We start from the raw sequence: 17,613 nt of genomic DNA, 5'->3' as shown, positions 1-17,613 counted from the left end.
CTCTAGGCTACCAATGTGCTTGTGTATTTGCCCGGAACATTTCTATATGATACCATTTTTTGGATCCTCTTTTTCTCATGGAGTAATTCAGAAGCATACAAACATAATAATGATGATGATGATGATGATAAAAAAAACTAACATTAAGGTTCTGTAAACATTAAAGCATAAATGATAGTATTAATGTATAATCTATAAATGGTAGTTATTATTACTAAAAGCAAAAACAATAATATTGAATGGAATCTTCCTTCTTCCAGATCTTCTAGGGAATTCCCATGTCGGAGATGGAAGGGGTCTCAAAAGCCACCTATGACAACCTTTACTAAGATAGAAATCCCTAAGATATTGGAGCTCATAACCTAGAGGCCATGAATTTAATAAAAAACAATTAACTGCATTTCAGTAAGGTGGGTTCTTTTGTAATTTACTAGCCTCATACACTTACTAGTAGTGTGATCCTTAACCACTGTCTCAGAAATTGTGAGGATAAAAAGATATGAATTGTAAAATGTGTAGCACAATGTCTGGCACATAGTTATTTGTAATTAATTAATAGATTTAAAAACATGATTCTGAGAAGAGATGGAAAGGTTTCACCAAACTGCCCAAAGAGAATGGGATACAAAGGTTAAGAACCCTTGATCTACATCATTCCCCCCAAATGTTTTTGCCTGAAGACCCCCCGTGAAGGTGAATCTGCTAGCTCCCAAGGGAAGAGTATTGCAGATAATCTAAGTTTTCGCCAATGTGTATGGGTTAGGAGCCTGAGGCACAGTGAAGAAGGAAATAGCCCTGACTCTCACCAACTCTAACACTTCTGAATCTATAAAATGGGCTAATGATACCTTTGCTTCTCATGTCACTGCATTATTGCAAGAAAAGCACATTGTATATACAAAACACATGGAAATGTGAGTTGTTCTTAGAAACCCTAGCAAGTTGCACGTGTCTATTTAAGACGTTTGCCCACAGAGTTGTCATGGGGTTATGTTAGTCCAAGGGACTGCCCCTGAAATCCCATGGAATTCTTACAGCTTGACCACATGGGATGGGAGTGGGCTTCTTCTCTGAATGAGGGAAATACACAAGGCTGTGGTCTCCAGACCTGTGCCCTGTAGCCCACAGCACTGCCCAGTGCCTCCTGGATAAACCAGTTCAAAATGTAATTAATACTTAACAAATAAAAGCTCAATAAAATAGATCTTATTACATTTTAAAACTAAGTCAATATGTACTCAGAGGGCTCCTTGGGTGTGGGCTAGGGGACCTTGTTTCTATTTGAGCTGATATCACAGATCTGGGGTAAAGAAGCCAGTGCTGCAAGTGAGAAGCTTTCATTACTTGTGCTGGTCACTCCAGGTCAGTGGCTGGTGACCATCCCCAGCAGCTAGACCTGACAGGGCATGGGCCAACTTCCTCCTCAGCTATTATTTGGGACTGTAGTCACCCAAGGGGGTTATTGTGAAGACCAATCCAGATGAAAGAACCTATTGCGAAGTTGAAAGGACCAAAAAATGGGAGGTGTTTTGTGTCATTATCATTATCAATAAGGGCCTAGACTGGAGATTTGAAGTATGCCCGCCAAGAACCAACCAAGGCCCCCAGAAGCAGCCCATGTGGGCTTCTGTCAACCCTGAGCCTGAGTTTCTGTAGAAAGTTTTATTCTGTGATGTTGGTGCATGAACAAGTCACTTCTCCTCTCAGCCTGTGTTTTCAACCATAAAAATGATGGATAGTCCTGGAGGACCACTGAATCCCTTCTGGTTCTAATGGTCCAGGATTCCATGTGACTTGCCTGATGTGACAAAGTGGGTTAATGATGGAGGAGATAGGACTCCTTCTACCACCAGCCCATAAATGAGTGTTCGAAGGCATATAAAACCCTGTTTTTTCCATTAGATTTAGATCAGGAAGAGATTTTAGTTCTCATAAAATTTACCGTCCTCCCCCATTTTATGATGAGGAAACCGAGCAAAGGAAGTGACTAACCAATGTCACACAGAGAGAAAATAAGGTTTGAAAAATGCTTTACAGGTATGACCAGTAGGTATCATTGTCCCCACTGTACAGATGGGAAAACTGAGGCTCAGAGAGTCCAAGAAACCTGACAAGCATCAAGCAGTTAGTAAGCATCCGGAATATGAATGCATATTTTCCTCACTAGAAGCCTGACATTTATTCTACTGAGTGCATACCACTAGTCAATGCTGTGGCTGGGAAGCAAGACCATTCGTTTAGTCTTGTTGTCTCGAGGGCTGACCAGGACTTTGGGTGATTCTCAGACAAAGGTCTGGGATGTCTTGCCTCCCAGCAAACAGCTGCTGCAGGTTCCTAAAAGTCAAAAGCTTCTAAGCTTTCTGGCCCCAGAAGCCCTTGAGCTTGGGACTGGTACAGTCAGATTATGGCAAGGAGAACGAGCCCTTACATAAACGAGCCAGCCTCTCTTGTTTCCCTTAACATTGGGTGGCTTGTTCTGGACCCCAGGAAGCTTCCATTCCTCCCTCAATTTTCTGGAGTAAGAGTTGATCATGAGTTGATCATGAGTAAAAATTCCCCATGGCCTAACAAACGAACTAATAATGTGAAACCTACCTTTAGTCCAGTCTTTATCCTTACATGTTTCTGAAGAGGAATTTTTAAAATCTAGATAAACAAAACAAAACAAAATTCATTTAATTGCCACATGCACATATTTCTCCCAACAGAAAGACATCCATCCCAGGAAAAGTACAGGATTTGGGCAGAATTCTTATCAGGGAGTAAGTGGTTTTTTTTTCTATTTCCATTCACTCATTCATTGGACTGAAGTTCCATTGTTGGGTTTGGAAACATGATGATACTGACGTACCAAGCAGGAGACATTTTATCACGGACAAATTGGGATCTTTTTCGGGGACTTTGTGTTGTTAGCTGTATGCATGGATGGTCTGATTGCTTGGACCAAAAAAAAAAATCATTTATTTGGAAAACGGAGTCAGTCAATCAAAAACCATTTATTAAGTGCCTACTATGTGTTAGGCACAAAACTAAGTATAATGTTGGAAGGAGCTTGGATATCACTTAGCCCAGACAGAATGACAAGAGAGTTTGTCTCTTGAATAAATAGAACTGCCGGATTCAAGGGTACCATGCCTGTGTTCCTTCCTTTAAGGACTGGACTTGACAATTAAGACAATTAAATTCTTGAGTGAAAAGTCACTATCTTGGGTTGTCCCGGTGGAATATAGCTTCTGGAGGGCAGAGATTGTTCCATCTTTGTGCCTTCAATCACTGATCAATCACTCTTGGACTTTTTGCAGTGAATAAAAATATGGGTACTCTCTTTCACTTTGAATGTGATCGCTAAATGACTTTTCCCCCTAGAAATTACCTAATTTAATAATTCAAACCCACAATATTCATTGCATTATTACATTGCCATTGGGTGCCTAATGGTCAACTGAAGTTGACATCTCGTTAGGAAAATGCCGGAGGAAAAATACTTCATTGGAGTGATGTTTTGCCATTTGACTGGTACACTCCAGAGTGGCCAAGTCATTTGCTACAAATAGCTTTTGGAGTTGGGATCTTCTAAGATCAAATCTAGAATCCTTCTTATGCGCCAGGGGCACCCATGGAGTTTTGTATCTTTACACTTGGGAAGTGGAGAACAGCAGAGTGACAAGGAGGAAAGACAAAAGACAAATGGAAGAAATTGCCCTGCTACAAATCAATTTAAAAAATAAAAATCAAGCCTGACGCTAAAGCCAAGAATGGTCTGGCAGAATGGCTTCTGGACCAACTTGAACCAAGCATGATTTTCTACTAAAACTGCTCTCTTTATTAGGAAGTTTCTCATGACCTTTTTAGTAGTCAATTCATTGAAGTGACAGATTTTAAACTATCTGCCTGGGAATTCGTTAGGATGTTTTCATTAAAAGTGGCTTCCTTGTATATAAAGGGCAGCCAGGGTTGGCTCTTTTGTTGGTTTTGAAATAAGTAAAAAATGGACGCCTATGAAAACCAAAGCAGTCATATATTTAACAGAATGACTCACTGGAAGCCACAGAACTGTGCAATTCTGAGCCAGCATTCAGGGAAATATCTCTCTCCTTTCCCCATCTCTACCATAATTTCTTTACCTCTGGCCCCTCTCGGGCTCTTAGGCTGTGTCTGCACAGAAAGAGCCAATGGACTCATTTTATTGGCTAACTAGTCATTAACTAGACTAGTAATATAGATATTGCCTAAAACAGTTTAAACCAATAGAATGAAAAGCAGACATGACCTATCATTCAGGCAAAAAGACACAATCCAATTTTAAAAATAATTCCAAATACATGTAGAAGAATCCCACATGTTTAACATGTATTGGTTTATTTGCCATCTAAGGGGTGAGGGGAAAGAAGGGAGAAGAAAATTGGAATACAAGGTTTTACAAGGGTGAATGTTGAAAACTATACATGTGTTTTGAAAATAAAAAGCTTTATATTAAAAAAAAATAAATCTCAACCATTCAAGGCCCAAAGATGCAACCAAGTGAGGTCTAAAGTTTTGAGCAGCTTGAGTGATCCATGTGGGTATAAAACACCTAGATTTCCTCCCTTTGTTTTGCACCCATGCAAACAGTATGAGGAGGTATCATGGGGAGAACGTATGAAATTTCTTCTTTTAAAAATAGGATTTTGAATATGGAACATAGATGTAGAATTAGGAGGGACCTCACATCCCCATTTTATAGATGAGTCAAGAAGTCACTTGGATCAAATAACCCAGGGAGTGACAGAAATGGAATTCCCAGACCCAATCTACTTTGCACTACGTTGTCTTTGGAAAAGCTGTGTGGACTTGTCAGACAATTTCTAGTCCTCGTCCTTCTCCATTTCTGGAGACTTTTCTCCTAAGATATTTGTCCAGATCTGACAAAAGCCATTAAGACTATAAAAAAAGGACTCCGTCAATCTGCCTTGATTAAGCTATTGTCACATCCATTTCAAGGAGTAAATTGTGATCCAAAGGGAACTTGGAAAGCTGTCTGTACTCCCTGGATGACTCCAACATAGCCCATCTTTCCAGGATGAGTTAGTTTAATACTGTCCTCTGTGGTGGGGAAAGGAGCCACCGATCCATTAATAAAGCATCCATTATGTGCCAGTCACTGTACTAGGCACCAGAGACAGAAGAGACAGAAGTGAAATGAGGTTTTGCCCTCAACAGAATTATAATTAATCCGAGAAGCAATATTTAAAACGTATTTTGTATATGATCCCAAATATCAGATATCCAACCACACTCATCAATCAACCAATTAAAATTGATGGGTGATAATGTATGAGCCCCATCACCACCAGTTCTTGGGGTTTGTCATGGAGAATTGGGGGGATTTTATTATGAGAAGGGATTGAAACCACTAAAAGGACAGGGACTGGACCCGTGATAACTGAAAACTACCCAGGTAAGGAAAGTCCTTCTACCAAAGCAGGTTGGCTCCCCCTTTAAACCTTAGGGTCTTTGAAAGTTTCTGGAACCCTTAGAAGTTATATGCTTTGTCCAGAATCAGTCAGGACAAGTCAGATAAAGATGTGCCCAAGTATTCCTGGGCCCCATGAGGCTCCTATGAAGCCATGTTATCTGAGTATACAAATGGTAGATCCAATATATACAAGATTCTTTTTGAATAGAAGGAAATATAAACAGAAATAAGTTGAGAGATATGTAGCAACAGCCAAACTCCCTGCTTATTCCCTGAACTCACATTTCCTTCTCCCTATCCTGCGTCAGCTGCCTCTTGTGACTTGTGTACTTCTGTCTCACCCTTTCTCTCCTCTCTCTCTGTCTTTCTGTCTCTCTCTCTCTGTCTCTCTCTGTCTCTCTGTCTCTCTCTCTGTCTCTTTCTCTCTGTCTTTCCTTTTGTATCTCTGTCTTTCATTTCTATATGTGCGTCTCTCTCTCTCTTTAACTTCCCCCATTAGAATGTAAACTCCTTGAAGGCAGGAGCTCTTTCTATTTGTAATCTGTCTCTGTAGTGCTTAGTATACCATAAGTATTTAATACATAATATTGAATTGATCTGGGGAGACTGGCCAAAACTTTTCCTGATAACGAGGTCGGTTCTTGATTGAGCTAACTGAAAACCCTTGCAGAGAGAGAGAAGTACCAATGTGGAGGAACAGGGAACTTTGTTTTCCTAATCAAGAGAGCTGAGAGCTGAGTACATACCTTTCCAAACTGAAGCAATAGGAATTTCCTGGGGTTCTATGCCCGTATTCTCATGTTGGTAGAAGTAGGTGAAGTTTTTACTCAAGCTGTCTTCTGGTACCGTCAACCAGCTGACTTGTGAGTATGAGCTGCCATTCCCAGTGATAGGGCCAAACTGTGCATCCAGAGGCTGTGAGTACTTATTTTCTTTCCAATAGCTTTTAATGACATTGGGGAAAAAGTCTTCCAGCAGGCAAATGTAGGTCCCAGATTTTTTTTGTTTCACCTCCTCGAAAGTAGGGAGAAAAATTATGGATTTTGGTGGTTTTTTTGGAATAACCGACTCTGTGGAGAAAACCAGAGAACAACATAAAGGTAATTACTTGAAAAAAATGAAGAAATAATATTGGTGACATCTAATGTAGGTCAACCTTAATACTATTGGAGCCAAGGAGTGATGCCCCTTATTCCTCATTGGGCACCATGATTTTTTAGACTCACAGAATTTCAACAGTGAAAAGGATCCCAGTGGTCATCTAGTCCAAACCAAAACTAAAAAAAGTTCCTTATATATTATACCCCAGTGGTCATCTAGCTGTTGATTAAGAATACCCGATGATAAGGCAACTATTACTTCTGAGGGTAGTTACATTGATTTCTGGATGACATGAATTGGTAAAAGGATCATCCTTATATTGGGTGAAAATTTGCCTCTTTCCAACTCAGTTCTACCCTCTCTAGTCAAGCAGCAAGACAGGGTGAAGTCTTCTTCCAAATGATAATCCCTTACAAACTCCCACAACATTATTTCTGGGTATTCATCAGTATTGATGATGCAGCACATTGCATAGGAACTCTGGTTTGGGGATAGGAGAAGGATTAAGAAGAATATTGTGAATTTCTTTAGGTATTAATCAGATTTTTTTTCTCGTTAATGCTGAGGAACCAGTTTTTCTCTTTAATGTCACCTGATTTATTTGATTTTATACATTATCAAATGCTTGGGAAATTTTTACAAAGGACATTATGTTGTTGCCAAAGTGAATTTCATATCAGTGATCCATGGAAGTACATGAGAGTGCAACTTTTGCCTTTGAATGTGAATATGGAGCTTTCAAATTCTCAAAAATTCTGGTCAGAAAAATATTTATAGCGGCACTTTTTGTGGTGGCAAAATTGGAAACTGAGAGGAGGCCTAGCAATTGGGGAATGACTGAACAAGTTGTGATATATGAATTTAAGGGAATATTATTGTACTGTAAGAAATAAGAAGCAGGATGATTTCAGAAAGACCTGGAAAGACTTACATGAACTGACATAAAACAAAGTGAGCAGAATCAGGAATACATTGCTCACGGTAACAATATTACAATATTGTAACAATGACATTGTACATAGTTAACAATATTGTACGATGAAGAACTGGGATTGACATGGTTATTTTGAGCAATGCAATGATCCAAGATAATCCCAAAGGATTTATGATGGAATATATTATCTAGCTCCAGACAAAGAATTGATATTATGTGAATACAGACAAAAGCCTGCCATTTTCACTTTCATTTTTTTCTACTTATGTTCAAGTTTTCTTGTAGAAAAGATTGATATGGAAATGTTTTAGACAGCTTAGATAGATAAGTTATACAGATTACTTATTAATTTAGAGAAGGGGGAAGAAAGGGAGGGAAGATTAGAATTTGAAATTCAAAGCTTAATAAAACCAACAAATGTTAAAAATTGTTTTTACACATAACTGGGCAGGAAAAATTTTGGATCATTTTCTAAGTGTACATTTTTCTTGATATTTCACAAGAAAATCACTTCTGTAAGTATCAATCACATCCTAAATTTGAAAAGCCAAGTAGTACCTAAAGAAAATATCATTCTAACTTTCAAAACTGTCTTCTGTTAATAACTGATGTTTCTTTCCACCGGTAATTTTTTTTTTCGTAGAACAAGGATTGATTTTATTTTGTATATCATTATCTCCCATATCAATAGATACATTTGCCAGTAATAATACATTGTTCCTTGTCAAAAACATTTCACAGAAATGACTCCATTGGTCTTTTCAAAATGGTCTTTGCCTTTTGAATTTTTATTTAATTTTAAACATCATTGAAGACTCAGATTAAAAGAATTCTGATTTTTCTACCTTTTCCTAGGTTGAATTTATCTAATGATTGGGAATTTTCTAAGTATCTCAGCATCTTTCAAATACAGATATGTGTAATCATTTAATTGACTTTCCATCCCCCATCCCCCCATGGTTTTGTTTATCCAATTGGCAACAGAATAATTTTAGATCCCTTCTAAAATATTGTAAATAAATCATAAAGATGATAATGGAACTGCTATCCTGAGGATTTCTAATAAGAACTGGCTATATCATTAGCACTGAATGTGGCATCTGCCAGAAGGGTAGAAAGAGCCAGTGGATCCATCAATATTTCATTAAATTCTTCCACTAAGATCCTACACTGATGCCTCCTCATGTCCTGGGAGGGATCTTGCCTCTTAAAGTTTGTCAGTGGATCACAAGCTCTAATATATTCCTTCAAGATGGGCAACAAGCTATGGGTCCATTATCCCCAAACCTATAGGGAAAAGCTATGTTTGGTGAAGCGCCTCATAAGTTAATAATTTGATGGTGAGGTCAGGGTGAGGGGCTAAAGATTTTCAAGAAAACAGTTTAGAAGCTGAAGAGGGAGTGCAACCTGTGTCTAAGAGTATATACAGTGCTTATCAAATAAATTAATAGAACTCATGAGTTACTGAAGAATAACTAAACAGCAACAATTAAACGGTAGTATATTGAAAAGAGAAATATAATTTTGTAGGCTAAATAATTTGATAAATTATAGAAGAATGATCAACATTTTTGGAGGATTACTTAAAATTCTTTCAATTTGAATTCCTAATGTGTAAGAAAGCAGATATCTGGTGTAGAGGTATTAAACTTATCACTGTAAAATTCCAACTACGAACCAAACAAGATGAAAATGGCAATTGGAAAATGTTTAACAAAATAAATCAAAACACAATACAACATAGATGATGTTAATTTGTAGTTTTCTAAGTCAATTTGTGGTCTTCCATGAATCTAGACTATTTTTGGTTGTTTTTTAATTATCAGGAAATATTCGTGACTGAAGGGTTGAATTTATTTTTAACTCAAATCAGCAGAAGAGGATAATTATTGTTATCTTAGGCCTTATTAATTAGAAACATGGATTTAGAGCTGCCAAAGACCTTAGCCTAATCATCAGCTTTAACCTAACGCTCTGCTTTTTTATATAAAGAAACTAAGATCTAACAAGGGAAAATTAATTGCCCAATATCACACAGTAAATGGCAGAAGCAGAATTCAAAGTCAAAGTCAAGGTCTTCTGATTCCAAATGAAGCCTAACTTGAGATTTAAATAAAAACAACAAAGCACTCACTGCTCATTCTGAGTCTGACCCATTGAAGTTCTTGTAATCATGTCTTGAGCAGTCATGGGTCAAATGAGCTAAATTTAGCTCTACACAATGCTGTTTTTAATGCTCACAAAATTTTAATTGATTTGATACTACAACAACAACAAAGAAATCTAACCATACAGGCACGTACTCTGTAAAGCCATCCCAGAGTCAAAGGGACTGGAGGAATCAGTTAATAAAATATAAAGTTTGATTTCCAATTTAGACAAGTTTTTTTTTTTTTTTTGATACAAAGGGTTTTATCAGTTTCATTAGCCAATATTCCAAAATAACAAAAAGATCCAGTGAAGTAGCACAGATTCTCTAGAGCTGTAGCCCTTGACTGTGTGTGCCCATCCCTTCCAGAACAAAATGGCTTTCTCCCTCCCATTAATTTTAGCCGTATAGTCATGGCAGTTTCACTGGAAAATAGCCCACTCAAGTCACAGACATTCAGTGGGTTAAAGTTTTTTGCTTTCCCAAGTGGGCCAAAGTTCACTTTATACCTGGATGCCTAAAAACCAGCTGGAAATATAATTGAAATACTTACTTGTCACAATGAGCTTTGTCCCTTGACCAAAGATTTTAACAGGTCCCACTACGGGGCAGCCTGACTCCAAAACCATCTAAGGAACTCACATGGACAGTCGGAGGTAGAATCTAGGCACACTGTGGGCCAAACACCTTAGCTCTTTGGCGATTTTGTTTTTGTCTCACAAATTGTCCCAAATTTGCTGAATCTTAGCCATATTTTAGTTACATATTGAGGTTGATTCTCTGTAAATTTCTACTTCTTCTCTTTTCTTTTTACCCTTGATTCCTTTCATTACTTCTCTCAAAATACGCCTTTTCACTTCATGAAAGTTTTTCTAATTTATTTGATTTATACCGGGATGCCTAAAAACCAGATGGAAATATAATTGAAATACTTACTTGTTACAATGAGCTTTGTCCCTTGACCAAAGATCTTAACAGGTCCCACTACAGGGCAGCCTGACTCAAAAACCATCTAAGGAACTCGCATGCACAATCAGAGGTAGAATCTAGGCACACTGTGGGCCAAACACTTAGCTCTTTGGCGATTTTGTTTTTGTCTCACAATTGTCCCAAATTTGCTGAATTTAGCCTTTTTAGTTACATATTGGTTGACTCTGTAAATTTCTATTCTTCTTTTCTTTTTACCCTTGATTCCTTTCCATTACTCTTCTCAAAATACGCCTTTTCACTTCATGAAAGTTTTTCTAATTTATTTGATCTATACTGGGATGCCTAAAAACCAGATGGAAATATAATTGAAATACTTACTTGTTACAATGAGCTTTGTCCCTTGACCAAAGATTTTAACAGGTCCCACTACGGGGCAGCCTGACTCAAAAACTATCTAAGGAACTCGCATGCACAGTCCGAGGTAGAATCTAGGCACACTGTGGGGCAAACACCTTAGCTCTTTGGCGATTTTGTTTTTGTCTCACAATTGTCCACAAATTTGCTGAATTTTAGCCATGTTTTAGTAACTTACATATTGAGGTTGACTCTGTAAATTTCTACTTCTTCTCTTTTCTTTTTACCCTTGATTCCTTTCATTACTTCTCTCAAAATATGCCTTTTCACTTCATGAAAGTTTTTCTAATTTATTTGATTTATACCAGGATGCCTAAAAACCAGATGGAAATATAATTGAAATACTTACTTGTTACAATGAGCTTTGTCCCTTGACCAAAGATCTTAACAGGTCCCACTATGGGGCAGCCTGACTCAAAAACCATCTAAGGAACTCGCATGCACAGTCGGAGGTAGAATCTAGGTACACTGTGGGGCCAAACACCTTAGCTCTTTGGCGATTTTGTTTTTGTCTCACAATTGTCCACAAATTTGCTGAATCTTAGCCATGTTTTAGTTACATATTGAGGTTGATTCTCTGTAAATTTCTACTTCTTCTCTTTTCTTTTTACCCTTGATTCCTTTCATTACTTCTCTCAAAATATGCCTTTTCACTTCATGAAAGTTTTTCTAATTTATTTGATTTATACCAGGATGCCTAAAAACCAGATGGAAATATAATTGAAATACTTACTTGTTACAATGAGCTTTGTCCCTTGACCAAAGATTTTAACAGGTCCCACTACGGGGCAGCCTGACTCAAAAACCATCTAAGGAACTCGCATGCACAGTCAGAGGTAGAATCTAGGTACACTGTGGGGCCAAACACCTTAGCTCTTTGGCGATTTTGTTTTTGTCTCACAATTGTCCACAAATTTGCTGAATCTCAGCCATGTTTTAATTAACTTACATATTGGGGTTGATTCTCTGTAAATTTCTATTTCTTTCTTTTTCTTTTTACCCTTGTTTCCTTTCCATTACTCTTCTCAAAATATGCCTTTTCACTTTATGAAAGTTTTTTTAATTTATTTGATTAATTAGAGAACATGCCCACTTTTGCAAAGATTAAAGAACTTCAGAAGGAAAACAAATGTCAGGCACAGTAAATGTTGTGACCATTATTTCTTGGTGGTGAGAAAGCACTGATGAGACCTTAGGTACTTAGAAAAATTCTTTAGATGTATTCTCCTTCCAAGTGGTCAAATAATGTCTGGAGAGACTGCAACCTGGGTGACTTTTTTTTTCTTGCATTTGAGATACTTTTCCATTTGAAGTTAGGTTGTCCCTGAATCCTCCAGTGAATTCCTACTGTATAAACATTAGATTCAATATTAAAGAGTTGGAAAAGAATTCGTGATCTGGATGGAAGAGACTTGGGTTCAAATTCTGCCTTTGACACTATGTGTGATATTGGCAAGTCATTTTATTTCTCTAAATCTCAGTATTCTCATCTGTGGAATAGGGATTGTAGTCATATCATTATTGTAAGGATCAAATGAAATAAGTATTTAAGGTGCTTTATAAACTGGAAGCTTTTCCCTATATAAAAGTCAGCTTTTTTGTTATCATCATGGAGTTTAGACCTGGAAAACACCTTAGTAATTGTCTAGACAAGGGCTTTTTAACATTTTGGGGATCTGGATCCAATCAGCAGTGAAGTCCATGGACCATTTCCTGCAATAATGCTTTTAAATACATAAAATGAAGTGGACAGAAGTTCAAGGAAACTAAGTACATCAAATGCAGCAATCGCCATGCATATATAAATATATCTGCATATAGATACATATATGTATATATCTAAAAATATACAAAATGTTCACAGATGCCTAGAACCCCTGGCTCTAAAATTCTTCTATTTTATAGATGAGTTAGCAGATACCAAGAGGTTGTTATCTCCTTAAAATCACACAAGGGGAGGGAGATAAGAAACAGTTGTGATTTGAACTCAAGCTCCCCCAACTCCCAGCATTTTTTAAAAGAAATCCAAGTTAATGGATCCTGTTAAATGGTTATGTAGCTGATTGTCAAACCATGAAGTTCAACTTCTACATTGAAATCATTGTTACAGAGTTACTGATACCTATACTTTTCTAGTTTAAAGGGACCTTGATGACCATTTGGACTCAAGGTTGGCCAACTATTGTTCCTGCCTCCCATCTCCTACCTCTTTTTGTATAGTCTGTGAGTTAACATTTCACATTTCTGCAAAATCTAGGCTAAGCTATGGCCCTCAGAGAATTCCCATTAAAATATCAAGTGACCATCCACATTTTCTTTGTTGATGCCGAGTGACGGAGAGCTCATTACCTACCACCTAGTTGACTTTGGAGCCACTCTCAGGAGAAAGTTCTTTCCAAGTTCCAGCCTAAGTTGGATTCTTTGCAGGCATGAATCTGGATCTCTCCCAACTCCAGGTCCAAGGTTCACAACCTTCCTTTTCCAGATATAAACTAATGTTTATACATGAGGAATTCACTAGGACATTCAAGTTCAGGTAAAATGCTTTCCCTAGCTTCCAGTTCTGACCTGTCCCCCCAATTAAATAGAACATATCTGATCCCTCTTGAGTGGTCAGAGATAAGACAGAAAGTAACGTACATTTATGAATATAGTATTTTGTCAATGGTCTTTTAAATAAAAGAAAACTTTAAATAATAAAAAAGTCAAAGGTAAAAATGGTATACATTTAGTTCCATGAAGTCTTCTTTTTACTTTCAATGAGATTTTAATGACTATTAAGACAATTTCTCTCTGTTTTCCTCATATTATAATTTTCTACAATTGATATGAAGCCACAGTAAAGTCAAAGGGACAGGAGAAATCATAGGCATAAAAATGAGAAAATTCTTTCATATCTTAGGTGGTTTAAACACTTATCAGGCACATTTGCAAAAATAAATTATAACAGCTAGGAAAACAACAATGGCCCAGGAAAAAATCCTTGGAAGTAGCCCAACATCTCTCCTGAGACTTGAACTGCTGTACCCATTCCCTGCGGAATAAAATGATTTCCTTTCTGTCACTAACTTCAGTCAAGTGTCCACAACTGTCCACTGGACAGTAATCCACTTCACTTGCAGAAATGCAGTGGCTGTGGAGTTTTGCTTCCCCAAATGACTAGAACCTTATTATTTTTTTAACTTGGGATTATTGCAAACTGATGGAAACATAATTGAAACACTTACTTGTCACAATGAGCTTTGTCCCCTCACCGAAGATTTTCACGTTTCCCACTGTAGGGCAACCTGCTGCAAAAACCACCTGAGGAACTCACACAAGCTAGCGACAGACTCAAACCACACCGAAGGACCAAACGGTTTGTCTCGGTGGTGTTTTTTTGTCTGTATATTCTCCATAAATTTATTAAACTTCAGTCATATTTTCAATGAACCTTAGTTTTCCAGCCTAAACATTTGTGCTGAATCCTTATAAATTCTTCCTCATTTTCTCTTTTCCTTTCCCCTTTTCTCTCAGTCTTGCTCTTAAAATACTCATTCTAGCTCCACAAGAGTTTTTCTAATTTATTTGATGACTTATTGAGCACAATTATAAGTTAGGAAAAATGCTCACCTTTTGAAGTCTAAAAAGCCTTGGAAATTGCCCACTATCACCGTTACTATTTAATATTGTATTAGAAATGCTAGCTTTGGCAATAAGAGTTGAGAAAGGGATTAAAGTAATAAGAATAGGCAATGAGGAAACCAAATTATCACTTTTTGCTGATGATATGATGGTATACTTAGAGAACCCCAGAGATTCTACTAAAAAGTTATTAGAAATAATCCACAACTTTAGCAAAGTTGCAGGTTATAAAATAAACCCACATAAGTCATCAGCATTCTTATATACCAGTAACAAAATCCGACAGTCAGAGTTACAAAGAAAAATTCCATTTAAAGTAACTACTGATAGTATAAAATACTTAGGAATCTATCTGCCAAGGGAAAATCAGAAACTTTATGAGCAAAACTACAAAACACTTTCCACACAAATTAAGTCTGATCTAACCAACTGGAAAAATAGTAAATGCTCTTGGATTGGGTGAGCAAATATAATAAAGATGACAATACTAACTAAACTAATCTATTTATTTAGCGCTATGCCAATCAGACTCCCAAAAAGCTTTGGAAAGAAGTCGAATTTCAGTCACAATTTAAATAGTCAAATAGTGAACTATTTAAACTTTTTGTCTTTTGTTTAAGAGAACACTCAAGTATATGATGTTAGAGGAAAAAAAATAATCATTCTTCCTTGGGTGACAGGGTCCTGGGTAGCCAATGCTTGATGCCAAAATTTCATGCACGTGAAATGATTCTCCATTTGATCATTTTACCTGAACTTGGATGTTCCAGTGAAGGAAGGGTCATAAACCTTGGGCCTGGAGTTAGGAAAGATCGAGATTCATGCTTGCAAGATATACTAACTTATATGAATATGGGCAAGCTATTTTACCTTTCCAAGCCTCGGTTTCCTCATTTGAACAAAATGGTACTAACGATCACTGTTTTGCCATGAGCAAATGCAATGTTGTATTTAAAATATTTCATGTAGCTCTTCAGTGTTTCTCTACAAATGTCAGTTATTGTCATTCTCATAAAACTGAGATGTAGAAATGATTATTTGGCCCAAGTCCCTTATTTTTAGATGATACAACTGAGATGTTGAGAACAATTAGATGACTGGCCCCGGTCACCCAAGGAGCAGTTAATAGAGCTGCTTTTGGGACATAGGGTCTCTGAACATAAATTCTCTTTGTATAAGACTGTCTTTAGAATCCCCACATTGAGTACTGCATAGCTACCAGCATGAAAAGCACAGCAACTTGGTGACATGGAACATACCTGTTACGATGAGTTTTGTTCCCGAACCAAATAGTTTGATATACGCACAATGTCTGAGTCCTTTACAAAATCCTCAAAGCCAAGAGCTCGCTAAAGATAATCCAACTACTAAACATTCCCTCCTCCCCATACTCTATCTTCCTTTTGCTACTTCTTGAAAAACTCTTTCATTCGTGTCTGTTCTATGACTTTTCATTGATTGATTGTCTAAATCGTCTATTATCAAAGTGTTTCCCAGGGATCCTTGGGGTCCCCAAGACCATTTCAGGGGGTCAATAATATCAAAACTATTTTCAAAATTTTATTAAGCTGTTTTCATTTCTAATAGGATAAATAATAACATGAAAAGTGAAAAAAATATTTGGGAATGGAATCCTCATAATTTTGAGGAATGTAATGTTTATAGGGACTAAAAAGTTTGAGAATCTCTGCCTTTATTGATTGATTCATCCATCCATCCCAGGGACATTTCCTATACCTTTACAGCAAGCCAAGCACTGAGCTGAGATCTGGGCTCCCAAACTGAATGTTTCTTCTGTTACTCCCTGAATCATCCTTATTCTAAGGATCATTCCATTCTTTATTTCTAAGGAATCATCCCCAAGCTTTCTCCATACCTTGTTAGCTTACTGATTCTAGGATGTTTCATAGTTCTGATGAGCCTGAGTAACTAGCTCAGAAACTTTAGTAGCTTGCTTCCCTGATTGGTTTACGGGTGACATTATAGGTGTGATTACTAGAACATAATTCCCCCAGTAGTAGCTTGGATACTATAAAATATGGTTCCAATTTCACATTTCTTTTCTAAACCCAATCTTCAACAGAAGATGCAGGATTGGGACTGGTCTTGTGACTAATATAAGGAACACCTGGACTTCTCCCTCTGTCAACGTGTCTACAACCTTCTCACAAACTTAACTACCTGGGCCATGGAGACATGAAAGGTCACAGGCAGCATATAAAGCTAGGTCTTGCGGGTTCCTATCCACTCCTCTGCACTACCTTTCCCACCCAAGATACTTGATAATGAAAATTGATTCACAGATTTGTTCTGATTATTCATTGTGTCCATATTTTTTGCCTTCTCAATTCACACCTGTATTATGTATAAACTTTTACTTTTTTTGATCCTTACTCCTCTTTAGCAAGTATTAACTAAGCCTCTGCTGTGTATTGAGCACTGGACCAAACATGGGGGAAACACCAACATTTAAATAACGCCAAGGTAGGAGAGAATGTTTATTGACTAGCCAGTCAACGTTAACTGATTGACAGAAACACAGACTGTCATAAGTATTTGGGGGCAGTGAGGAGCAGAGTATGATACTAGGTGCTCATATAAATGTATTACTTTATAGATATCATTTAATTTGACCATCATAAGACCCTCATGAAGTACGTGCTATTAATATAAACCCCATTTCATGGGGGAAAAAATGAAGCCCAATGACTTGCCCAGGATCACTTACAGGGAACTTGAGAGGCAAGATTCAAACTCAGAACCTCTTTTCCATGACCAACACTCTTTTCATCATCCTACCTTCTCTGCCTGTGAGGTTCTGGGAATACCTTGACTAGCTTTTTGGGAAAGTTTGTTGGCAAAAGTAGTAGTTGAGCTCATTTTCTAAAGAATGGTTAAGAGATTGACAAATGAAAATGGAGAGGGAATGTGCTTTGAGCAGAGGGAAGAGTGTAAGCAAAGGCATAGCGGTGGGAAGCAGAGTATATTTGACTAAAGGGTACAGTA

At 37.4% G+C, this 17,613-nt stretch overlaps 1 protein-coding gene across 1 annotated transcript in view; it reads right to left on the bottom strand.

The window, feature by feature from the left end:
- LOC100934073 (TCR gamma alternate reading frame protein) overlaps positions 1-17,613 on the bottom strand; it is a 39,024-nt gene that overhangs the window by 574 nt on the left and 20,837 nt on the right. The window contains exons 5-7 of the mRNA XM_031962023.1: positions 14,211-14,294; positions 6,202-6,525; positions 2,596-2,646 (exon numbers count right to left, since the gene is read on the bottom strand). Coding sequence (XP_031817883.1) covers positions 2,596-2,646; positions 6,202-6,525; positions 14,211-14,294 — 459 coding nt within the window. The remainder of the gene's footprint in view (positions 1-2,595; positions 2,647-6,201; positions 6,526-14,210; positions 14,295-17,613) is intronic.

Source organism: Sarcophilus harrisii, chromosome 1 (genome assembly GCF_902635505.1).
Source record: "Sarcophilus harrisii chromosome 1, mSarHar1.11, whole genome shotgun sequence".
Classification (NCBI taxonomy): domain Eukaryota; kingdom Metazoa; phylum Chordata; class Mammalia; order Dasyuromorphia; family Dasyuridae; genus Sarcophilus; species Sarcophilus harrisii.
Note: the sequence above shows the minus strand (reverse complement) of the source record. Positions and strands in the feature narration are given on the sequence as shown.